Source organism: Lissotriton vulgaris, chromosome 3_1 (assembly GCF_964263255.1).
Source record: "Lissotriton vulgaris chromosome 3_1, aLisVul1.2, whole genome shotgun sequence".
In the NCBI taxonomy this organism is placed as follows: Eukaryota; Metazoa; Chordata; class Amphibia; order Caudata; family Salamandridae; genus Lissotriton; species Lissotriton vulgaris.
The window spans coordinates 321,775,098-321,795,121 of NC_141689.1; the positions used below are offsets into that span (position 1 = coordinate 321,775,098).

Here is a 20,024-nt window from a genome sequence, read left to right on the forward strand (position 1 = left end):
CTGGCGGTGTGCATGGAATGGCGCTTAGCTGGCGGTATGCGTTTACTGCTGCTTGGCTGGCAGTGTGCTTTGGCTGGCGGTGTGTGTGGTTTGGCGCATGGCTGGCGATGGGCATGGATTGGCGCTTGGCTGGCGGTGTGTGTGGTTTGGTGCTTGGCTGGCGGTGTACGTGGATTTAGCTGGCGGTGTGCATGGACTGGCGCTTGGCTGGCGGTGTGCGTGGACTGGCGCTTTGCTGGCGGTGTGCGTGGATTAGTGCTTGGGTGGAGGGAAATTTGTGGATACACGCAGATTCCAGAACTTTCCATCACAGAAATGTGGAGAAAATTTGTTTTTTTTGGACAATGTTTTAGGTTAGCAAGGGTTTCTGGGTAACAGAACCTGGTGAGAGGCAGTCAAGTCAGTCACCCCATCCTGTATTCCACTGGGTGTCTACTTTTCAAAAATATATAGGTTTGCTAGGTTCCAGTAGGTGCCGGAAGAGCTAGGGTTCAAAAACTACAGCTAAGAACTTTGCAAAAAAAGGGTAATTTTTCACTGCAAAATTGAGGTGTGACCACGTTGCGTTTTGCACCGTTTCCTGTCGCAGGCACTAAGCCGACCCACACAAGTGAGGTACCATTTTTCTCAGAAGATTTTGGAGAACGCGGGGTGGAAGGAAATTTGTGGATCCCCGCAGCTTCCAGTACTTTCCACCACAGAAATGTGGGGAAAATGTATTTTATTGGGACAATTTTTTAGGTTTGCAAGGGATTCTGGGTAACAGAACCTGGTGGGAGGCAGTCAAGTCACCCCATCCTGGATTCCCCTGACTGTCTACTTTTCAAAAATGTGTAGGTTTGCTAGGTTTCCCTGGGTGCCGGCAGTGCTAGGGTACAAAAACTACAGCTAGGCACTTTGCCAAAAAGGATAATTTTTCACTGCAAGATTGAGATGTGACCATGTTGCGTTTTGCGCCGTTTCCTGTCGCTGGCACTAGGCCGACCCACACAAGTGAGGTACCATTTTTCTCAGAAGATTTTGGAGAACGCGGGGTGGAAGGAAATTTGTGGATCCCCGCTGCTTCCAGTACTTTCCACCACAGAAATGTGGGGAAAATGTATTTTATTGGGACAATTTTTTAGGTTTGCAAGGGATTCTGGGTAACAGAACCTGGTGGGAGGCAGTCAAGTCACCCCATCCTGGATTCCCCTGGCTGTCTACTTTTCAAAAATGTGTAGGTTTGCTAGGTTTCCCTAGGTGCCGGCAGTGCTAGGGTACAAAAACTACAGCTAGGCACTTTGCCAAAAAGGATAATTTTTCCCTGCAAGATAGAGATGTGACCATGTTGTGTTTTGCGCCGTTTCCTGTCGCTGGCACTAGGCCGACCCACACAAGTGAGGTACCGTTTTTCTCGTAAGACTTTGGGGAACGCGGCCTGGGTAGTAATATGTGATCCACGCAGATTCCAAAACTTTCCACCACAGAAATTTGGGGAAAATGTGTTTTTTTGTCAATTGTTTAGGTTTGCAAGGGATTCTGGGTAACAGAACCTGGTGGCAGGCAGTCAAGTCACCCCATCTAGATTCCCCTTGGTGTCTAGTTTTCAAAAATGTATGGGTTTTCTAGGTTTACATAGTTGCCGGCAGAGCTAGGGTTAAAAAACAACAGCTACCCACTTCGCAAAAAAAGGGTACATTTTCATTGTGAAAATGTGGTGTGTTCACGTTGGGTTTTGAGCCCTTTCCGGCCATGGACACTATGCCTACACACACAAGTGAGGTACCATTTTTATCGGGAGACTTAGGGTAATTCAGATTTGTAAAGCAACTGTTATTACCTGTTGAGTTTTGATGCATTTCTGCCTTCCAAATGAAAGACATTGTGTAAAAAAGAAGTCATTTTGAAAAATGACCAATAATTCTCATGCTAGTATGAGTATTCCCAGTTTTGAAAATGTGCAAATATGTACTGTTTCTAAACTCTTTAAACCCATTTCAAAAATACATAGGTGTCTTTCATACCGATTTTTTCATGTATACATTTTCACACAATAATTGCTATATACCCGGTACAGAATAAAAAGCCATTGCAAATTGCTACTCAGTTTTTGAATCTGGGTTTGTGTGGTTCTTGTCGAGCCTACAAGTCCTATATATCCCCACAACCAGGAAGGTCCAGCGGATGTAACTGTATATTGCTTTCAAAGAGCTATCATAATTACAAGAAGTTACAGGTGAAAACGTTGGCACAAAAGGCTGTTTTTTTCAACTAATTTTCAATTTTTCCAATATTTAACTGTTAGTTTCTATAAAGAAACCTTGATGGATCTACACAAATGACCCCTTTCTGAATTCAGAATTTTGTCTACCTTTCTAAAACTTATAGCTTTCCAGGATCCACTATTGCTTTCATACTCATTTTTACCATTAACTGGAAGGAGGTTGACAGCACTAAAAATAGCAAAAATAGGCTATGTCCCAGAAAAATGCCAAAACTGTAAAAATGTTGGTTTTCAGACAAAAGACTCTCATTCCCTAAAAGCTGGGAAAATGGTGACTTCAGCCCCACAAACCGTTTTTTGATAACATTTGCAGGGAAAAACCCAGACGCTTTCATTTGTAGCCCGTTTTTCTAAAAAAAAAAAAATTGTGCTGTATTTTGGCTCATTTCTGGGACCCCTCCAAGGGAATCCACAAACCCTGGATACCTTAAGAATCCCCATGATGTTGGAAAAAAAGGGGAGGGGAAAAGGCCTAGCAGCGAAGGGGTTAAGCAATGTGCAGCAGGTCCAAGGGCAGGATGCATAGCTACTGAGAGAGCATTCCATGTCACCCCGTTCCCAGAATTCCAAGTACATCTATTTCTCTGAAATAAATACTGTTGTGATGTTTTCTTTGGTGCTAACACTAATTAGTGACACACTGTGCTTGTGTGATATGTTAAAGGCAATTAAAATACATGTCATAAATAAAACTTGGCTTCAGCTCCTCTACACCCGATTTTATACCCCACCAAAATTCGCATGTGATACCTGTTCAATTTACATTAAAATGGGAATGCCCAATGGTAGCGCATGCACTGTTTGTACACTACCCTTTATTAGGACAGAAGTTTATTTTGCCAAAGCTGTCCTACAGTTGCATAGCATTGTGTGTACTTCCTTTTATTTGGAGTACAAGAATGACCTATTTTTGCAATCACAGGGAATTGGACACTGCAGAAATCGAGATTGCACCCAGTGGTGGCTGTTGAAAAAAACAGTTCAATGTGTGGCTGTAGTTAGTCGATATTGATGGGAAAAAAGGTTGATGGTGAAGATTTTGAATACTATATCTGTCTGAAATGTACTTTTGGTGATCTATTTCTTGGGAGTTTAAGCAGATACACATGAACCCATATAACACATTTATTGTGTAGATATGTTAAATAATCCTACAAGAGTGACAATACATTTTAGGTTTAAAAAAAAATATTTTCCATATTTTTAAGAGCAGAACATACTAATGACAGAAATTTGAAACACCTGTTAGTTCTCCTTATTTATTTGCACTCTTTCACCCACCTTAACAAAGGTAGGGTTGTTTGAAAACTTTACAAAGGAAAAGCATCAGACATCCACTTCCAACCCCCACTGCTAACAACCAACACAGATACCTCTTTGAAAATGAAAGCTATCAAACTCAGTTTCCCATTACTTTCCACTCCACAGACAAACCCCAGTGCCTAAAACCAATCCAGGGTTGCTTAGTGGAAATATTCTAAGTGATCTGATGAAAAGCACAGCTAAAGTGAAGTGCCCAGATCATTCATAGATCCAATCCCTGCATCTATCACTGAAGATGTGTGCTAGCAGCGTTTTCCCTTCTAAACAAATTAGTTAATTAATCTCTTGCACTAGATAGCTTCCTGGACTGCCTTGTATCGAGGTATGTCAACGTCTGCTGAAGAAAACCTCAACAGTAGTGAAGATTTTAGTAACATCCAGCTTATCTCTCAACTTTCCTTCCATGTAAATGTAATTTAAGGGGTACAGCCTATCAACTTAACATTATCTGTGAGGAGTTCCAATTGAGCTTCACAACAAAGTGCATTGATGAGACTGCATTGGTGCAAGTTATTGATGATGGATCCTTGACCTGGGTAATGCTTGCCTACTTGTTCTCATTGATCTATCCACAGCCCTTCATACTAGCATTGATAGTGTAATCCTTAATTTCATTACAAGAACGGAGGCTGACATTATGTGCTATCTTTTAATACAGTCTCCAAGCAGCCGCATATGTTATAATGCAAAGGTTCCAGAAAAGAACATTGAAACAAGGTAAATGGCATGAGCTGACAACATCTGCCTCTTTTAAATGCGGCTCCGAGCAGATAAGTAACTCCTTATTGTTTTACTATATTTTATTTTGATGATTACTCCTTCTTTACATGTTATTTTTAATAGATTTTAATCTCTACTGTTTCTCCTTTTAGTGCGGGCTAACCCCCCTCCTTCCTTTACCCTCCTCCCTTACCGATCTCCAATTTACAGAGATCTCCTTCCCTGCCTTTCCCCTGCGTATTTCCTCGCATTATTAATTGTTGAATATTAACCTTTCTTCTTCCACAGCCACTCAAGTAAGTAACCCTTTAGCAATTTTGTTTTTTTGGCCACCGTTTTAACAACACGCCCCTCACCCTGATTTTCTTCTTTCAAGCGCTTCTCCAACACGCGCGGTTTAATTTCCTCACAAAGGAGTCCTTCCGACACCCTCTTTCTCCGCAATGCAGGCATTGGTGCATTGTGGTGGAAATTAAAGAACGTTAACTTGGCAGCAAGCGCGTCGCGCTAGAACTGCCAAGGGCCTTTCCTCTGCTACACAGCTGATCCTAGCCCTCGGGTGATTGCTTTCGAGCATCCCCATGGCAACCAGGCTCGCGATCGTCAGATGACGATCAGGTTTTTCACCGCAAGCAAGACTTACTTAATATTGTTCACCGTAACTCCTATTTCTACTCGTGTTGACTAAATATTCCCCCCCAAAAAAGGGGGAAAAGGAGATTGAAGCCCTTAATTGTAATTACAAAATATAATTAATATTAACTAATAAAAGGAAAGTATAAGGTGAGAGGACATCTAATCTGACGCTTCCCTCTCTAATTTATATTTATTTAAAGGGATTCTCTATTTATTTTTTTTAAAAAAGGGTAGGAAATGTCTGACTCTGATTCAGAGCAGGCTAGCGCATCCTTTCCCAATTTTGATAAAGAATGTTTTAGACTAATGCTCCAAAGGGAAATGAGGTCATGCATGTTAGAGACCCTTGGACAGGTCATCCCACACAAAAGACCTCTCCCCTCTCAAGAAGACAAATCTAATGAGATACCTGATTATGATGATCATGATTTAAGGGGTAAACAAATTAAACATGTAAGAATATTGAAGTCTCTACCCCTATGAGCACTAGAGGTCCTATCACCTCTTCGGATATGGGAGGTCGTAACACCTCTAATCTAATAGGAGGTCCTCGCAAAAGGGTGTCTCTGGCGGCACAACATCGGTGGGTGCCCATCGCGGCATAAGTAACTCGGATGCCCGTAGCGGCACAATTTCTCATAGTGCTCAACATAACATGGGAGATGACCCCCTAAAACGATGAATTTTCAGATGTACCTGCCGAATACATCTTGGATTTAGACGAAGAAGACGATGATCTCTTCATCACAGAGGAAGAGGCCCCTACATCCTCCAAAGACAAAATTCTAGACCCCTTAGGGGAAGAAATGTTTTCTCCCTTAAACTTAAAGCACCCTAGGTCTTCACAATGGTCCCCACAGGACCACGTTTTAAAATTTATAAAAAAATGTCTTCGCAACTCATAGAAAGGGATACTAGAAATATCCTTAGAGCAGAATGCTCAAGACCATCCATTGAAGTTAAGACCTGTCAGACTCCCAATCTAGACCCTGAGCTTATAAAATTTATTTTTAGAAAAAAAAAGAAAAATCATTTAAGGGTTGCCAGGACGGTCTTCTGGATGTCCTTGACCCCCTTGCAAGAATTCTCAATTCAGCTGAAGTATCATGGCACACCTCTTGATACTGATCTTATCAGAGGTTGGAGACAAAGAGCCCTAATACTGTTGGGCATCGCTGAAAGGCGTAGACTAATTCTCTACAAAATTGATCCCAAGCTTTCCGATATGGCCCACAAAGAGCCATCTTCAAATCCAAAAGGCCTTCTTTTTGGAGAGGAACTCATCAAGTCCCTTGGGAAATATGTCTCAACATGTACAGCCCTAGACAAGGCTCAACAGAATATGAAAAGAGTGTTTGACAGTAACCTTTTTGGAAGGGCCGGAAGAAGGGGCTTTTCTTCCGGCCTCTCTAACCAGAGGACCTATCAAAGATCCCGTGGCTTTGGACAGGGATACCAGCAATTCAACACTCCTACCTTTTTTCCCCACCATGGGAGAGGAACTCGCTCGAGAGGATCTAGATCCCATGGTTCATTCAACTCCAATCTACCAAGTAAGTCCTCCTCGCATCCTCTTCTGTCCCCTTAAAGGTGGGAGGCAGACTCAAGCTTTTTTTCCAGAATTGGAAATTAATAACTCATGATCCATGGGTCCTGAACACCGTCAAGGGATTTATGATAGAATTTGTTCAGGTTCCCTTTCAAACCTCCTTCCCAAAAGACATACCTCTCTTCTTGGAGAAACAAAAAATAGTAGAGGAGGAGATATCCTCTATGCTCCAGAAAGGCGCAATCATAGAGGTTCCCTTGGATTCTTTAACATTCATAAGTATATTGTTCCTCGTAGAGAAAAAAGGGAAAGGTTGGAGACCTGTAATACATTTGAAAAATCTCCACAAATTTCTAATCTACAGGCATTTCAAGATGGAGGGTATCCACCTCCAGAGAGACCTACTCTTGAAAGAAGACTGGTTGGTCAAACTAGATTTAAAGGACACATATTTCACCATTCCTATGGCCGTAATCCACCAACCTTTCCTCCAATTTATTTGGAAAAATCATGTTTATCAGTTCAAGGCCCTTCCTTTTGGACTTTCTTCTGCCACGTGGTGTTTTACCAAGGTCATGAGGACGGTTGCCTCTTTTCTGATAGAAAGAGGTATTCGCCTTATCATTTACCTCGACGACATTCTGATAATGTATCAAGTCCTTCACCAAATTTTCAAAGATCTGGAAACCGTTATGAATCTTCTAGAAGGTCTGGGAATCTTTATAAACAAAGAAAAATATATCTTGACTCCCTCAAAATCTCTGGAGTTCCTCTGGATCATCTGGATACCACCAAGTGCCTCCTTCTACCTTCCACCAAAATAACAAAAATCAAGAAAGAAATAAGACATGTTTTAAGACAAGAAGATCTTCCTATGAGGGAATTAGCCAGACTTTTAGCCCTTCTCTGTTCTTCTATTCAGGCGAATTTCCCAGGCCCTCTGAATTATCAGGCATTACAAAGGATAAAAGGGAGAGCCCTAAGGTCCGGTCTCTGGTACGAAGATCGAATTACCCTGGATCAGGATGCCAAATCAGAACTAATCTGTTGGCTGGACAACCTAGAAGCTTGGAATAGCAAAGCAATCTTCGGTTCAGACCCAGATTTTGTTTTGGAATCAGATGCTTCCCTTCACGGTTAGGGTGCATACCTTTTGGACCAGAACACAGGAGAGATCTGGTCTCAAGAAGAATCATCTCACCACATACATTTTCTGGAACTTACGGCTGGCCTTTATGCTCTTATGAGCTTCAAACAATCCCTCCAGGGGAGGCCGGTCATTTTACGGATGGACAATATGTCCGCGGTGGCTTACATCAATCGTTTGGGAGGTACGAAATCTGCCGATCTCTCCAATCTAGCAAGGAGACTCTGGATGTTCTGTCTAGAAAACAAAATTGCGGAATACTTTCCAGGGAAATCTAACATCTCAGCATTGGAATTCAATGATTCCTATTAGATCACAGCGACTGGAAGCTCAACGTCTTTGTTTTCAGTTCCCTGAACAAGATTTGGGGCCCTTTCGAGATAGACCTTTTTGCGAGCCGTCTCACGTCGCAGCTAGAGAATTATTTCAGCTGGATGTTGGACCCTGGTGCCCTAGCAGAGAATGCCTTTCTACAACCCTGGTCAGGGATCAACGCATATGCTTTTCCTCCCTTTACCATGATCCAAAGAGTCTTACAGAAAGTGAGACAAGACCAGTGCTCACTTGTCCTGATAACTCAGTTCTGGCCATCCCAGGCATGGTTCCCCACCACTCTGGAGCTGGCATGCGATCTTCCCTTCCTAAAACCTTCTCTAGAGAATCTCCTTACTGACGTAAACAGAGATTCCCATCTCCTAACCCAAACAGGGAGTTTGAACCTTCTTGCTTGAAGACTGTCAGGAAATCCAACAAAATCTCAGGACTTTCGTTATCAGCTGCAACACTCCTCAGAGAGTCTTGGGCACCAGGCAGTCACTACAGATACAATAACATTTGCAAATTCTGGGTTCGCTGGTGCCTGGAAAGGAACTTGGATTCCCTACAGGCACCTATTGTTGATCTAGTGAACTTTCTGGTCGAACTATTTGATAAAGGTTTAAGCTATAGATCTATCAACTGCTATTGATCTGCCATCTCTGCTGGTCATATACTTGTCAATGGGAAAACAGTGGGTAAAAATGTCATTGTTTGCAGAGTCATGAAGAGCATTTGACTTAAGAGAACCCCAAGACCCAAATATGATACCCTCTGGGATGTGAACTTGATTCTAGATCTTTTAAACTCCTGGCCTCATAATTCCCTTCTGAATAGAAAGCTTGTCTCAATCAAGCCTGCAACTCTTCTTTGTCTTATCTCCTGCCGTAGAGTCTCTGACATTAAAGCCCTGGAGATCTCTAACAGATCTTACAACATTTTTGGAGTCAAATTCGAGATTTACAGAAGAACCAAAACCATTTCTGATTCGATCTTCTATCCACGTTTCGATCCTTGCCTGAAACTTTGTGTGGTTGAGTGCATGAGAGTATATGATCAGAGAATGTATAGTCTACATCCTGTTGATGAGAAACAACTTCTCATTTCCTTTGTTAAGCCTCGTAAAGCTATATCCTCTACTTCCATTGCTAGATGGGTTAAGACCGCCATGAACTTAGCAGGTATTGATTTAATGAAAATTGAAGCTCATTCTGTTAGAGGTGCTATGGCCAGTAAATCTCTATGGTCTGAGTAAGTTAGATGACATTTTAAAAAGTGGCCGACTGGTTGAACGCTAGTACCCTTACATGACATTATTGTAAACCTATCGAACATATGTCTAATGTTGTGTTAAAAAGCTAGCAACATGCATAATGTAGCCTCCGTTCTTGTAATGAAATTGCGATTCTCCTATTACCATGACTAGAGAATCTGGATTTCATTAAAGACACGGAGGCTGACATTATCCCACCCATGCCATTCCCTAGTGTTTGGTGATTTTTTTCAACATAGATTATTTGTTTACATTTATACCTATGTAATGCTTTATTATTGGTTTACATTTAGACCTATGTGTTTCTTTGAAATAACTCTTATTTCCTTTTATCTTAGTTTGTTTTGTTCTAGAGACATTCATTGTTTTTTTTCTTTTCAGGTAACCCTTCTTCATAACCTAAGGTCCTTTTGGCTGAATCATTTGGGTTACTTTCTTCTTCACATCTCCATTTGGATCCTTTAGAAGTCTTCAAGTCTTCAATCCGATACCTTTGAACATTCTTATTTCTCTTCGCTTGATTTAAAAGAGGCCGATTGTTGTCAGCTCATGCCATTTACCTTGTTTCAATGTTCATTTCTGGAACCTTTGTATTATTACATATGCGGCTGCTTGGAGACTGTATTAAAAGATATTGCATAATGTCAGCCTCCGTGTCTTTAATAAAATTCAGATTCTCTAGTCCTGGTAATAGGAGAATCACAATTGGCTCACTTCATATCTGACTAATGATTCAGATGGGTTAAACATCAGCAACTCCTTTTCTAGCTCTACTAACTCAATGCCAATTAACAGCTACTATAAGATTCCATTTTGTCTACTGTTTTTCTTAATATCCATCTTCTACCTCTTGTCATCCTCAGGAACTCACCAAAACGTAGATATCACTGAACTCTAACACAAGAAATAAAGCCTGGCCTCTGGCAAAACATCAGGTTTGACTAGATTACCAGCAGAATATTGTAAAGTATATGTTGACAAATTAGTGCCAAAGCTGTTAAAACTTTATGGGACAGCATACCACATGCAGAAATTGCCTGACTCCATTTAAAGAACCTATGAATATTCCCTCCCCAAACAAGAGGTAGATATGAGTGACGAAAAAGCATACAGACCACTGTCCATTTTGATTGTTGATAATAGGATTTTAAGTAAAATGTCAACTGACTCGGACATGTCCTGTAATAAAGATATAATGGCCGGAGGTGGATCCAAGGGTACGAAGATGATAGACAGACCTGGCCTGCTGAAGCCACAGTGCAAGCTGTTGGATCCCTTTCCTTATCCAAAGAAGAGGAAGGTGGGCAATAGATTTAGTGATTTGGATATGTTAATGGCAAAGAAGTATTTTCACATCGTGGAAATCTGCTAAAGCCTCGCCCAACTAGCACAATGGATCAGCACAGAACAATATTGGGCAGAAAAAGTAGTGGAATCGCTTAGGGTAGACCACTGTAGGGGTAGAGGTAGGAGATTGACTAGAGGTTGTGGAGTCATTTAAAGATACAAGCAGATCACGATACACCATGAGAACTTAGGTGTGCAAACTGTGGAGAGCATAAGTGGATATCCAAAGAGAGTCACTAGTGATACCTAACGGCCCAAATGGTACAATTCTGTGATCCCTGTATAAGTACCAGTCTCTAATTTCTTTATAATAAATGACGCACCCAGCTGCTGATTATATTGAAAAGACGCCAGAACTCTACAATTATAAGTTATTACAGTTGAGTTCAGACATTACAATGCCTGGTGCCTAGGCAGCAGCAGAGGTGAAAGTCATTTCAGGGCACAGAGCATAATTAAAGCAGCTGTTTAAAGTAACGAGAACAGAACACTGCCTTTCATTCTTTTGCTCTATTTTTTAGCTTACAATGACAAGCAGCGAGAACATGTTTTATTTTTTGCACTCCTTAAATATTTTGCGAAAAGCAAGAAACTTTTCGCATGTTTCCACACCTTTTGAGCTAGTGTAGATTTTAATTTTTCCAACTGACCTATTGAACTATATGTCAGTTTGCAATAAATATCTAACAGGTTTTACTGTGTTTTCATTTTTCATTACAGCTGTTATTTTGGTTCTTCATGTTAGCAAACATGCTCGCTCTTTTATGTGTAACAGCTACGCACCAAGGTTTTAAGATGTTTTCCAGAGAGATTATGTTGTGTCCATGTATTATATCAGATAAAGTATGCCCTGGCATACATTATAATGATATTGCAAGTCTCCTTGGAGTGCCATACTGTATAAAATAACTGTACCTTTGGCCTCGTTCCCACATATGGTTATTGAACTCCTCTGTGACTTGCAATATCCTTTTAACGTAAAGCAAGGGGGTAGTTTTTACCTTATAAATCACATAGAAGACCGGCAGAGGTAGCCCCTGACTTTGCCTCCTCTCCTGCCCCCCTCCACCCCACACGTCTCAGACAATCAGGAATCCGCTCTGGGTATTTCATGAGAACTGTCTCGGCCCTGGTGTCTGTCAATATCTTCTGTTAGCATGCAGCAGGAATTCTGTAATGAGCCTGTATATAGTAGAGAAGTGTGGCTCAATGGTTAGAGCGGCAAACCCTGATGCAGGAGTCTGGCTGGCACCAGGGTTCAATTCCTGCCTCGGCGGGTCTTGGGCTCAATTTCCTCGGACCTGATAATTCTCGCCTCGGTGCCTATTCTGATCAGGAGCCCCAACGGCACCTCTGGGCAATAGCTTGCTTAATCTCTACAATGGCCCCAACAACACTGAGGATGCCTGACTTCACCTTGGGGGCGCCCAGGAGTGGGCTCCTCACAAGGAAAGGCCAGGAAGTGTTTCTCGGCGGTATTCGTAGAAGCGCCGAGATCCCTACGGGTAGTCGTGCGCTATATAAGTGCGTAATTATCCTTATATGCACCACCGCCTCAATGGTTGTTTTGTTGCCAGTCTAAATGTTATCTGAGTAATCCATGGTCTGACGTGTGAGCTATATCCTGCATATAAGATGAGTAAGATTGATGAACACTGAGCCCTTGAGTTGATGTTCTTCACTACTACTCTTGAAATGTAAAACCATATAATTATTATCATTATTATTTCTTTATAAGTACAACTGCTCAACTGTAATTCAGGCTCTCTTTAACTGACTACATCTTATGCCCTGCCGACTCCCTCTATTTAATAGAAGACTAGGTGATGTTTCATCATAAGAGACCAGGGACAAGTCATAGAGTAAAGTACACTGCAAATAGACCTAGGGAGCATTACAAAGGCACAAATAGTTCCAGATGAATAATATGGAATAACAGCTAAGATTACAATAAATTGACATAATATACAGAAGACGTGTGGCATTTAAAGAGGAAGTTGAGAAAGGAAGGAGGCAATATAATAAAGACTAAAATTAGTAGGAAAAGTTCATAATTAGAACTGATCTTGAGAGCGAAAGGCAGTGATCACATTGACAAACAAAGTCAAAGTCAAAGTCAAAAAGTGCTTTATTCGAGTTGTTACTCATAAAAGCATATTATACACAAGAATTTAAAAACAGATTAAATTTACAATCCAGCACAATGACGCAACACATAGATTACATATAAAAATTCATTCAGTTAAAAGAAGAATTAAAACATTTGATAAAAATACTTTCCAAGATGAGAAACGCTGGAGTCTAAAAGCAATTATACAAATGCAAAAAAACAATTATCAAGACAGAGAATAGTTGATTAACTAGCAGTCTCTATCTTGATACATGGTCCATGATAGATAAAAAGCAGTAATGTCAAATTCATGAGGGCTAATTTGTCACACAGAGAATAGTTATTTAACTAGCAGTCTCTGTCTAAATTATCGGGCAGAGAATAGTTATTTAACTAGCAGTCTCTGCCTGAGCATCCATGCCCAACCCAGGTATTTTGCTGTAGCTATCAGGATCCAAGAAACTTGGGTCGTACAAATAATTCGCATAGCTACTGAACTACTTGATGTCCCAAGGTTCCTGCACATAGGAGCTAACCATACTCGTCTTGGGATAGCATATGATCCGCATGAAAACAGAAAGTGACCCAGAGACTCATCCCCCAACCCACAAGCTGGGCAGGTGCTACTCCCACCTGAACCCCATTTAGCTGTCAATATTTTTATAGGAAGTGCACCAGCTCTCAGTTGGAATAGGAGCTTCCTGTCACCTGGTTTGGAGATGGTATCCCAATATGGTTCCAAGACTGGATACATTTTAGCTTCAAGAAAATGCGAAGACATGGACCCAGAACTTGTAGCATTTGAAGTTTTAGTAGCAATCCATTCCCAAAAAATATCTTTTAAGACACGCTTAGAAGGGAAAGATGTCCCAGCAGGGTCCTGCCATAAAGAACTCAACCCCAGCTCAAACAATATACATTTCAATGATTTAAGCCAGCTTATCTTGTGAAAGCCATCAGCTTTGATCACATCCACAAAACCCGCGGCATAATGTGAGAGCTCAGGAGTGGTCCAGAGTCTGCGCCAATACAAGATCGGGCGTAATCTGGCCAAGTCCTTGATTTGTTTCCTTCCTAGATCGTATCGGAGAGGCAACAACGGAGTACTTTTAGGTGTACCGGTAAGAGTTCTTAAGAATTTATTTTCAGAGGCTTGCAGAGAAGTAAGATTTTCAAAGCCCCACATTTCAGCGCCGTAAAGTGCAGACCCAATAGCCTTTGCTTCATATACCAATAAGGCTGGTTTAACAGGTTTGGTTAGCGATTTCCTGTGTTCAGAATTAATTGTGCCAGCTATTTGTTTGTGTCGTAAAATAGCAATATTTATATGCTGGCTCCACCTATGGTCATCAGTTATTTGGATACCTAGGTAAGTGAATGATTTAACTAACTCTAAAGGCCCTCCACTCATCATAATTTTGGACTTAAAGCTACGCTGCGGCTTGAAGCTCATTAGTTTAGTTTTCATAGTATTCACCTCCAGTCCATGTTCCCCACAAAAGTTCTCAAAAATTGTCAGAGCACGCTGTAGTCCACTAGGGGTTTTTGATAGAATTAGCGTGTCATCCGCAAACATTAGTATGGGGATTTTTAGTCCAGCAAGAGAAGGAGCATCAACATTCGCAGTTACCAATCGAGAAACTACCCCGTTTATAAACAATGTAAATAGAGTAGGAGCCATTGAGCACCCTTGTCTGACCCCTTTTTCAACACGGAAATCAGGAGTGACCATCCCGTGGCCGCCCCACTGAATTTTTGCATAGTTAGACTCGTGGAGGCGCAGTATCAGGGTTAGCAACTCATCCGAAACCCCCAAGCTATGCAAGACCTGCCACAGTTTTGCACGTGGGACCAGGTCGAATGCAGCCCGCAAGTCGACAAATGCCGCAAACAGGCTACACCCCCCCAGAACCACGGTTTTCCACTGCAATAATTGGAAGCGGAACACTTGATCGATCGTGCTTGTTGCCCTTCTAAAACCTGCTTGGAATGGAGATAGAATATTAAAATCCTCAGCCCAGTCAAGAAGCCTATTGACCACCACGCGACCCACGATTTTTTGCACAGTGTCAATAAGGCTAATAGGCCTATAGTTACAGGGCTGAGCTCGGTCCCCCTTCTTATACACGGGGATAATAACTGCACCCCTCCATGAATCAGGGACATCTGCTCCTTGGGCAATTGAGTTTATAAGCAAATGTATATATTTGCTCCAGCGTTCACTATCATTTAAGAATATATCAGCGGGTACTCCATCTTGTCCAGGAGCTCGCCCGCGCTTTACTGTACAGATTGCAGACATAATCTCTTTAAAAGTAAAATTGTCATCTTCAAAAAACTTCATAGCTATACTGTCATCAACTGAGACCCGGGTATTAAGAGTGTACTGCAAACTAAAGAATTCAACCCATGCCTCCTGTGAGACGTTATTACTTGGTTACGCTTCAGCTCTCTCAGAACCCCATTTTACAATATTCCAGAATACTCTGGAATCCTTCCTGTCACTGGCCATTTTCAGTTTGCACCAGTGTTGCTCGTCCCAATCCTTCTTAGCTTTAGCAATGCATACTTTATATTCTTTCCTAGCTAGAGAAACAGACGCACAGTCTCGCTTCTTGATTGCCCGGCCAAGGTCTAGTCTTGCCTTCCTACAATCAGAGTTATACCATCTAGCATCTTTTCTGGTAGTAACCCCCTTATGTTTATCAGGTCTTAGAAAATGCGCCTTGATCTTACCAAAGAGGGTATCGTGTATTTTGACCACTTCACCCAGATCCTTAGGAGAGGCATTAGCCAGTTCCATAGCTAGAATGGCTTGATCAGTTTCACTATTAATAATATCCATATCCTGCTGATTTCTCGCTACAGTGTCCCATCGTAGCCTACGCATATTGTTCTCGGGGACAATGGGCGGAGGGACGAATTCATTCATACAGCTAGAGTTTGTTTCCGCAGGCCACCATTTGTGAGTCACACTTAGGGGGTTATGGTCACTCTCAGATCTTATGATGACTTCCATATCACAAAGGGCAGGCCACAAATGCAAACTGCAGATCACATAGTCAATTCGACTTTTGTGCCTCCCATTGTCGAATGTTGGTGAGCCAATTCTATCCCCAGCTGTTCTCCCGTTCATAGCTCTCAAGCCTTTTTCAAGACACAGTGCATTAATAGCTATAATGTCCTCTGTCCAACGGGGGACTGGTTTCAGTTGTAATTCAGGGATGCCCCAGAAGGAATCCTCATCAGCACCAGTGAAAGCATCACCCACAACCAATGGCTCAAACGTCCTATTAAGGTCTCCTGCTATAACAATGTTATTTTTAACGGAGTGCTCCTCGATGAGGTCGGCCAAGGTTAGTAATGTTTCAGACCGACCTTTGGAACTTCTAATATAAACATTGTAAATATCAAGTGACCCTGTACTGTCATTTGAAATCCTAATAAGCTGGATATCATTGTGTCCAGTAACTATATTTTTAACTGAGAAATTTATTGCTTGTCGAATCCAGATAGTAAGCCCCCCCATAGGTCTACCTTTCGGACCCTTGACAGCTGGCACATAGAAATTCAGATAGCTTAATACAAAGACAGGGTCGCAGGCCCAAGTTTCCTGGAATATACAAATATCAAATTGGGTAACAAAGCCAAGCCAGTCCCCACAATCGAGCTTGGATGTCAGACCAGCTATATTCCAGCAGAGTAGGTTAGCAACTCCAGACAAACGACCCTGGCGTAATCCAGAGAAAGAATTTAGTACACAGGCCTCACCCTCTGGTTGGACAACCAAGTTATTTGACAAATCATTGGTAAGGCAATTAACATTCTGGGTAGATAAGCTATCCGAATTTTGATCCCCATTTGCTAGTGGTACTTGACTTAGATTTATAGAGAGTCAATCACAGGCATCAAGATTGGATAGTGCTGAAAATCTATTCTCTAGGTTTAGACTCCTCTCTGGTTGCCTCACTTCCCTCCGCCCTTTTGTTGGGACAACGTTCCACTTAGTTTTTAGCATTGTTTTATTAGAGACCCTCCCACTACACTGATAGAAAAAGTCTAAGGTGAGTGGAATGATTTCAGTCGATCTCCGCTGCGGAGGTAGAAGGTTGGGTAGAATATTGGCCAAAACCTCTGGGTCAGAAAAATGTAGGATGACGCAGTCACCCATAAACTTCTTTGTACTATTACCTATCCACCTCACCCTTCTAGCCTTTACTATTTCGTCAGCCAATTGGTGCCTACCCCTAGGAGTTATTACCATGTTATTTGTTAACCAATAAAGTGCTTTAGACAATAGGGATGAGGTAGATTCTTCCTGACCAGACTGCAAAAGAGGGACATTGGCTAAAACCAAGACCAATGGAGAGGCCTCAACTATCAACTCTACCGAGCCATTTGCAGATTCTGGGGCGGAGGATGCATCCGAGGGAACATCTTTATTCTCTGCACTATCTAAAATGGATATCAAGGGAGCCACCGGAGGAACTGGTAGTGAAGAAGCCCCGCCCCCCACCAAAGAAGAAGAGACCTTACTGGACTCAACCCTACTAGAAACAGCATCTGGTAGTTTGCCTACTTCAGATAAAGTTTGATTCAGCAAACCCCCAAGGCGATTCACTTCCTTAGTAAGTTTATCAATTCTACCTAACAGCGGATTAACAATGTCCTTTATCTTAGTGTCTAACATACTCAGTAAGTTCTTAAATTGACCACTAGTAAGAGACATAAAAACGTCATCCAGAGTGACATCTTCTTCCCTTGCTGATTTGCTAGGGGGCGATGCAATCTTTTTGCGGCTTGATCTGAGCCCAAAACGTTTCGGCTGTGGCTGTGGCTTTTTAGCCCCTCTGGTGGATCGTGGAGCGGGCACCGGAGTGGGGGCTTTGTCCTCGGGTAGTTGTTGCTCCGTCTCCACCTCACTCTCGCTGTCCAACTCAATCAGGACCGACCGGTTCATTACAGCGATATCAGCTTGGTCAGATTCACTTACAGGTGGACAGCAGGAGGTAGGTTGCTCCGTGGATTCGGCAAAAGCTGAAGCCGGCGAAGTTGGTGAACCCAGGGCAGACGGTGAACTCAGGCCAAGCGAAGATCTCCTGTCACTATTAATTTTGGCAACTACCTGAAAGATATAGTTGTCCATAGTGTTTTTTGCAGGGGATAGCTTTTTGCCGGGCATAATTCACTAACAGACGATGCTTTTCATAAGCACAGGATAAACAGGTGCTTCAAGAGGCAACAATTCAATAAATAACCCCCAGCTATAACACAGGCTCACCTCCTTGAATCAGGTTTTTTAGCAGAGTAACGGGCCCAACCCAACCTTGTCCAGCCTCGGACGGCCTCAGACGGCCCGCCCTTTGTCCGTGCTTCGTCCGGGCGTCCCGCTCGCGTCCCGCGACGCGGAGGGAGCAGCGCTTTTCTAGCGCCTCAGGGCGCGATGACCCCGCTGGAGTGGATCCGGGTCGCTGGGCAGGCTGGGAGTTGTAGTCTCCCTCCTCTCGGCGGCCGCTAAGGTGACAACAGCGGCGGCGGGAGGGAGACCGGGCACAGCAAAGCAGGAAGAAAGGTCGAGTCTGGGACGACCAGCAGCGTAGAAGTCTCCTCTTCAAGGTCAGGACACCCGCTCTGCCGAGGGAGCAGCGCTTTTCTAGCGCCTCAGGGCGCGATGACCCCGCTGGAGTGGATCCGGGTCGCTGGGCAGGCTGGGAGTTGTAGTCTCCCTCCTCTCGGCGGCCGCTAAGGTGACAACAGCGGCGGCGGGAGGGAGACCGGGCACAGCAAAGCAGGAAGAAAGGTCGAGTCTGGGACGACCAGCAGCGTAGAAGTCTCCTCTTCAAGGTCAGGACACCCGCTCTGCCGAGGGAGCAGCGCTTTTCTAGCGCCTCAGGGCGCGATGACCCCGCTGGAGTGGATCCGGGTCGCTGGGCAGGCTGGGAGTTGTAGTCTCCCTCCTCTCGGCGGCCGCTAAGGTGACAACAGCGGCGGCGGGAGGGAGACCGGGCACAGCAAAGCAGGAAGAAAGGTCGAGTCTGGGACGACCAGCAGCGTAGAAGTCTCCTCTTCAAGGTCAGGACACCCGCTCTGCCGAGGGAGCAGCGCTTTTCTAGCGCCTCAGGGCGCGATGACCCCGCTGGAGTGGATCCGGGTCGCTGGGCAGGCTGGGAGTTGTAGTCTCCCTCCTCTCGGCGGCCGCTAAGGTGACAACAGCGGCGGCGGGAGGGAGACCGGGCACAGCAAAGCAGGAAGAAAGGTCGAGTCTGGGACGACCAGCAGCGTAGAAGTCTCCTCTTCAAGGTCAGGACAAACAGTAAGGCACAGGTTGGAAATACCATTCAAAAATGAGAAGTTTAAGATCCTTCTTGAATATAAAACGTGAAGCAGTTGTGCAGTGAGGAATAGGGAAGCTCAAAATTCTAGTAGTACAAGGAGAGAAAGATTGTCCCATGGTATATTGCTTGAAAGGTAGGAATTCCGGAAGGATTGAATCAGTATTGCATAGGGACCATTGATCTTAAGAGATTTTCAGCTTTTTGGCTATGGTCAGATAGTGTGAATGTCTTTACGAGTAATGCATGCAGTTTTGAAAATGGATCTAGCATCAGTGGATATGCATTGAAGAGCTAATAGAATGGTGTGATGTCAATGTATTTGCTCCCAGTGACAAAACAAGCCACCTCACTCTTGAGTATCGTCAAGGCTAAATTGCCATTTTCACGTCTTGAGAGAATGGATTACCCGTCTGATACCTCACAACAGTCCAATTAAGAAACTTCTGAATTGTTCTCACAGCTATTTTAAATCTGCATAGGTGTGCCAAAAACTGAACAGGAGGACAATAAACATATGGCCACAGAAGATAACATCCAAACTATCTATAAACTTTCACCTATCCAGGAGAGAAACAAAAGCTGCCAATTTAGATTTCAGAATAATTAGAGAGTGACTCCGTTCAAGGGTGGTCACAGACAGAAGACATGCCTAGTATGAAAGCTAGATCCATTTTCCAGATTTATGTTTTCAAGATAACTAGGACGTTTCAACATAAGTCGTCTCCCTGGGGCCTCTTTTTTGCAATTAAGTTATGTTGTGTTTAAAAAGAATAATTTTGGTCAGGCTACTACATCCTTCTACCACACTCCCTTTGTCTCTGACAACCCATGACTCTACGGATATGGACACAGGTGATCAAAATTCTATATAAACCACACCAGGCTTCAAATCTAATAAAGAATATAGCGGGGGGATTTAAATAGTGGCTTTAATTATTGAGAGACAACAGGCTAGAGCGCACTTTGAATTTAAGGACAGACACCAATTGTTTTGGGATATTGTGGC

The 20,024-nt window shown here is 43.0% G+C and overlaps 2 protein-coding genes across 6 annotated transcripts in view; one reads left to right on the plus strand and one right to left on the minus strand.

Annotated features, from left to right (window-relative positions):
• PRLR (prolactin receptor) overlaps positions 1 to 20,024 on the minus strand; it is a 570,112-nt gene that overhangs the window by 157,888 nt on the left and 392,200 nt on the right. The window lies entirely within an intron of this gene.
• LOC147726395 (uncharacterized) lies at positions 4,400 to 9,283 on the plus strand. The gene is made up of 2 exons (XM_086962932.1): positions 4,400 to 8,349; positions 8,433 to 9,283. The coding sequence occupies exon 1, from the start codon at positions 6,589 to 6,591 to the stop codon at positions 7,630 to 7,632; it is 1,044 nt and encodes a 347-aa protein (XP_086819058.1). The 5' UTR covers positions 4,400 to 6,588; the 3' UTR covers positions 7,633 to 8,349; positions 8,433 to 9,283.

What these genes read in the sequence shown, in the direction of transcription:
- LOC147726395 (XM_086962932.1), top strand. Translation starts at nt 6,589, where the DNA reads ATGGGTCCTGAACACCGTCAAGGGATTTATGATAGAATTTGTTCAGGT.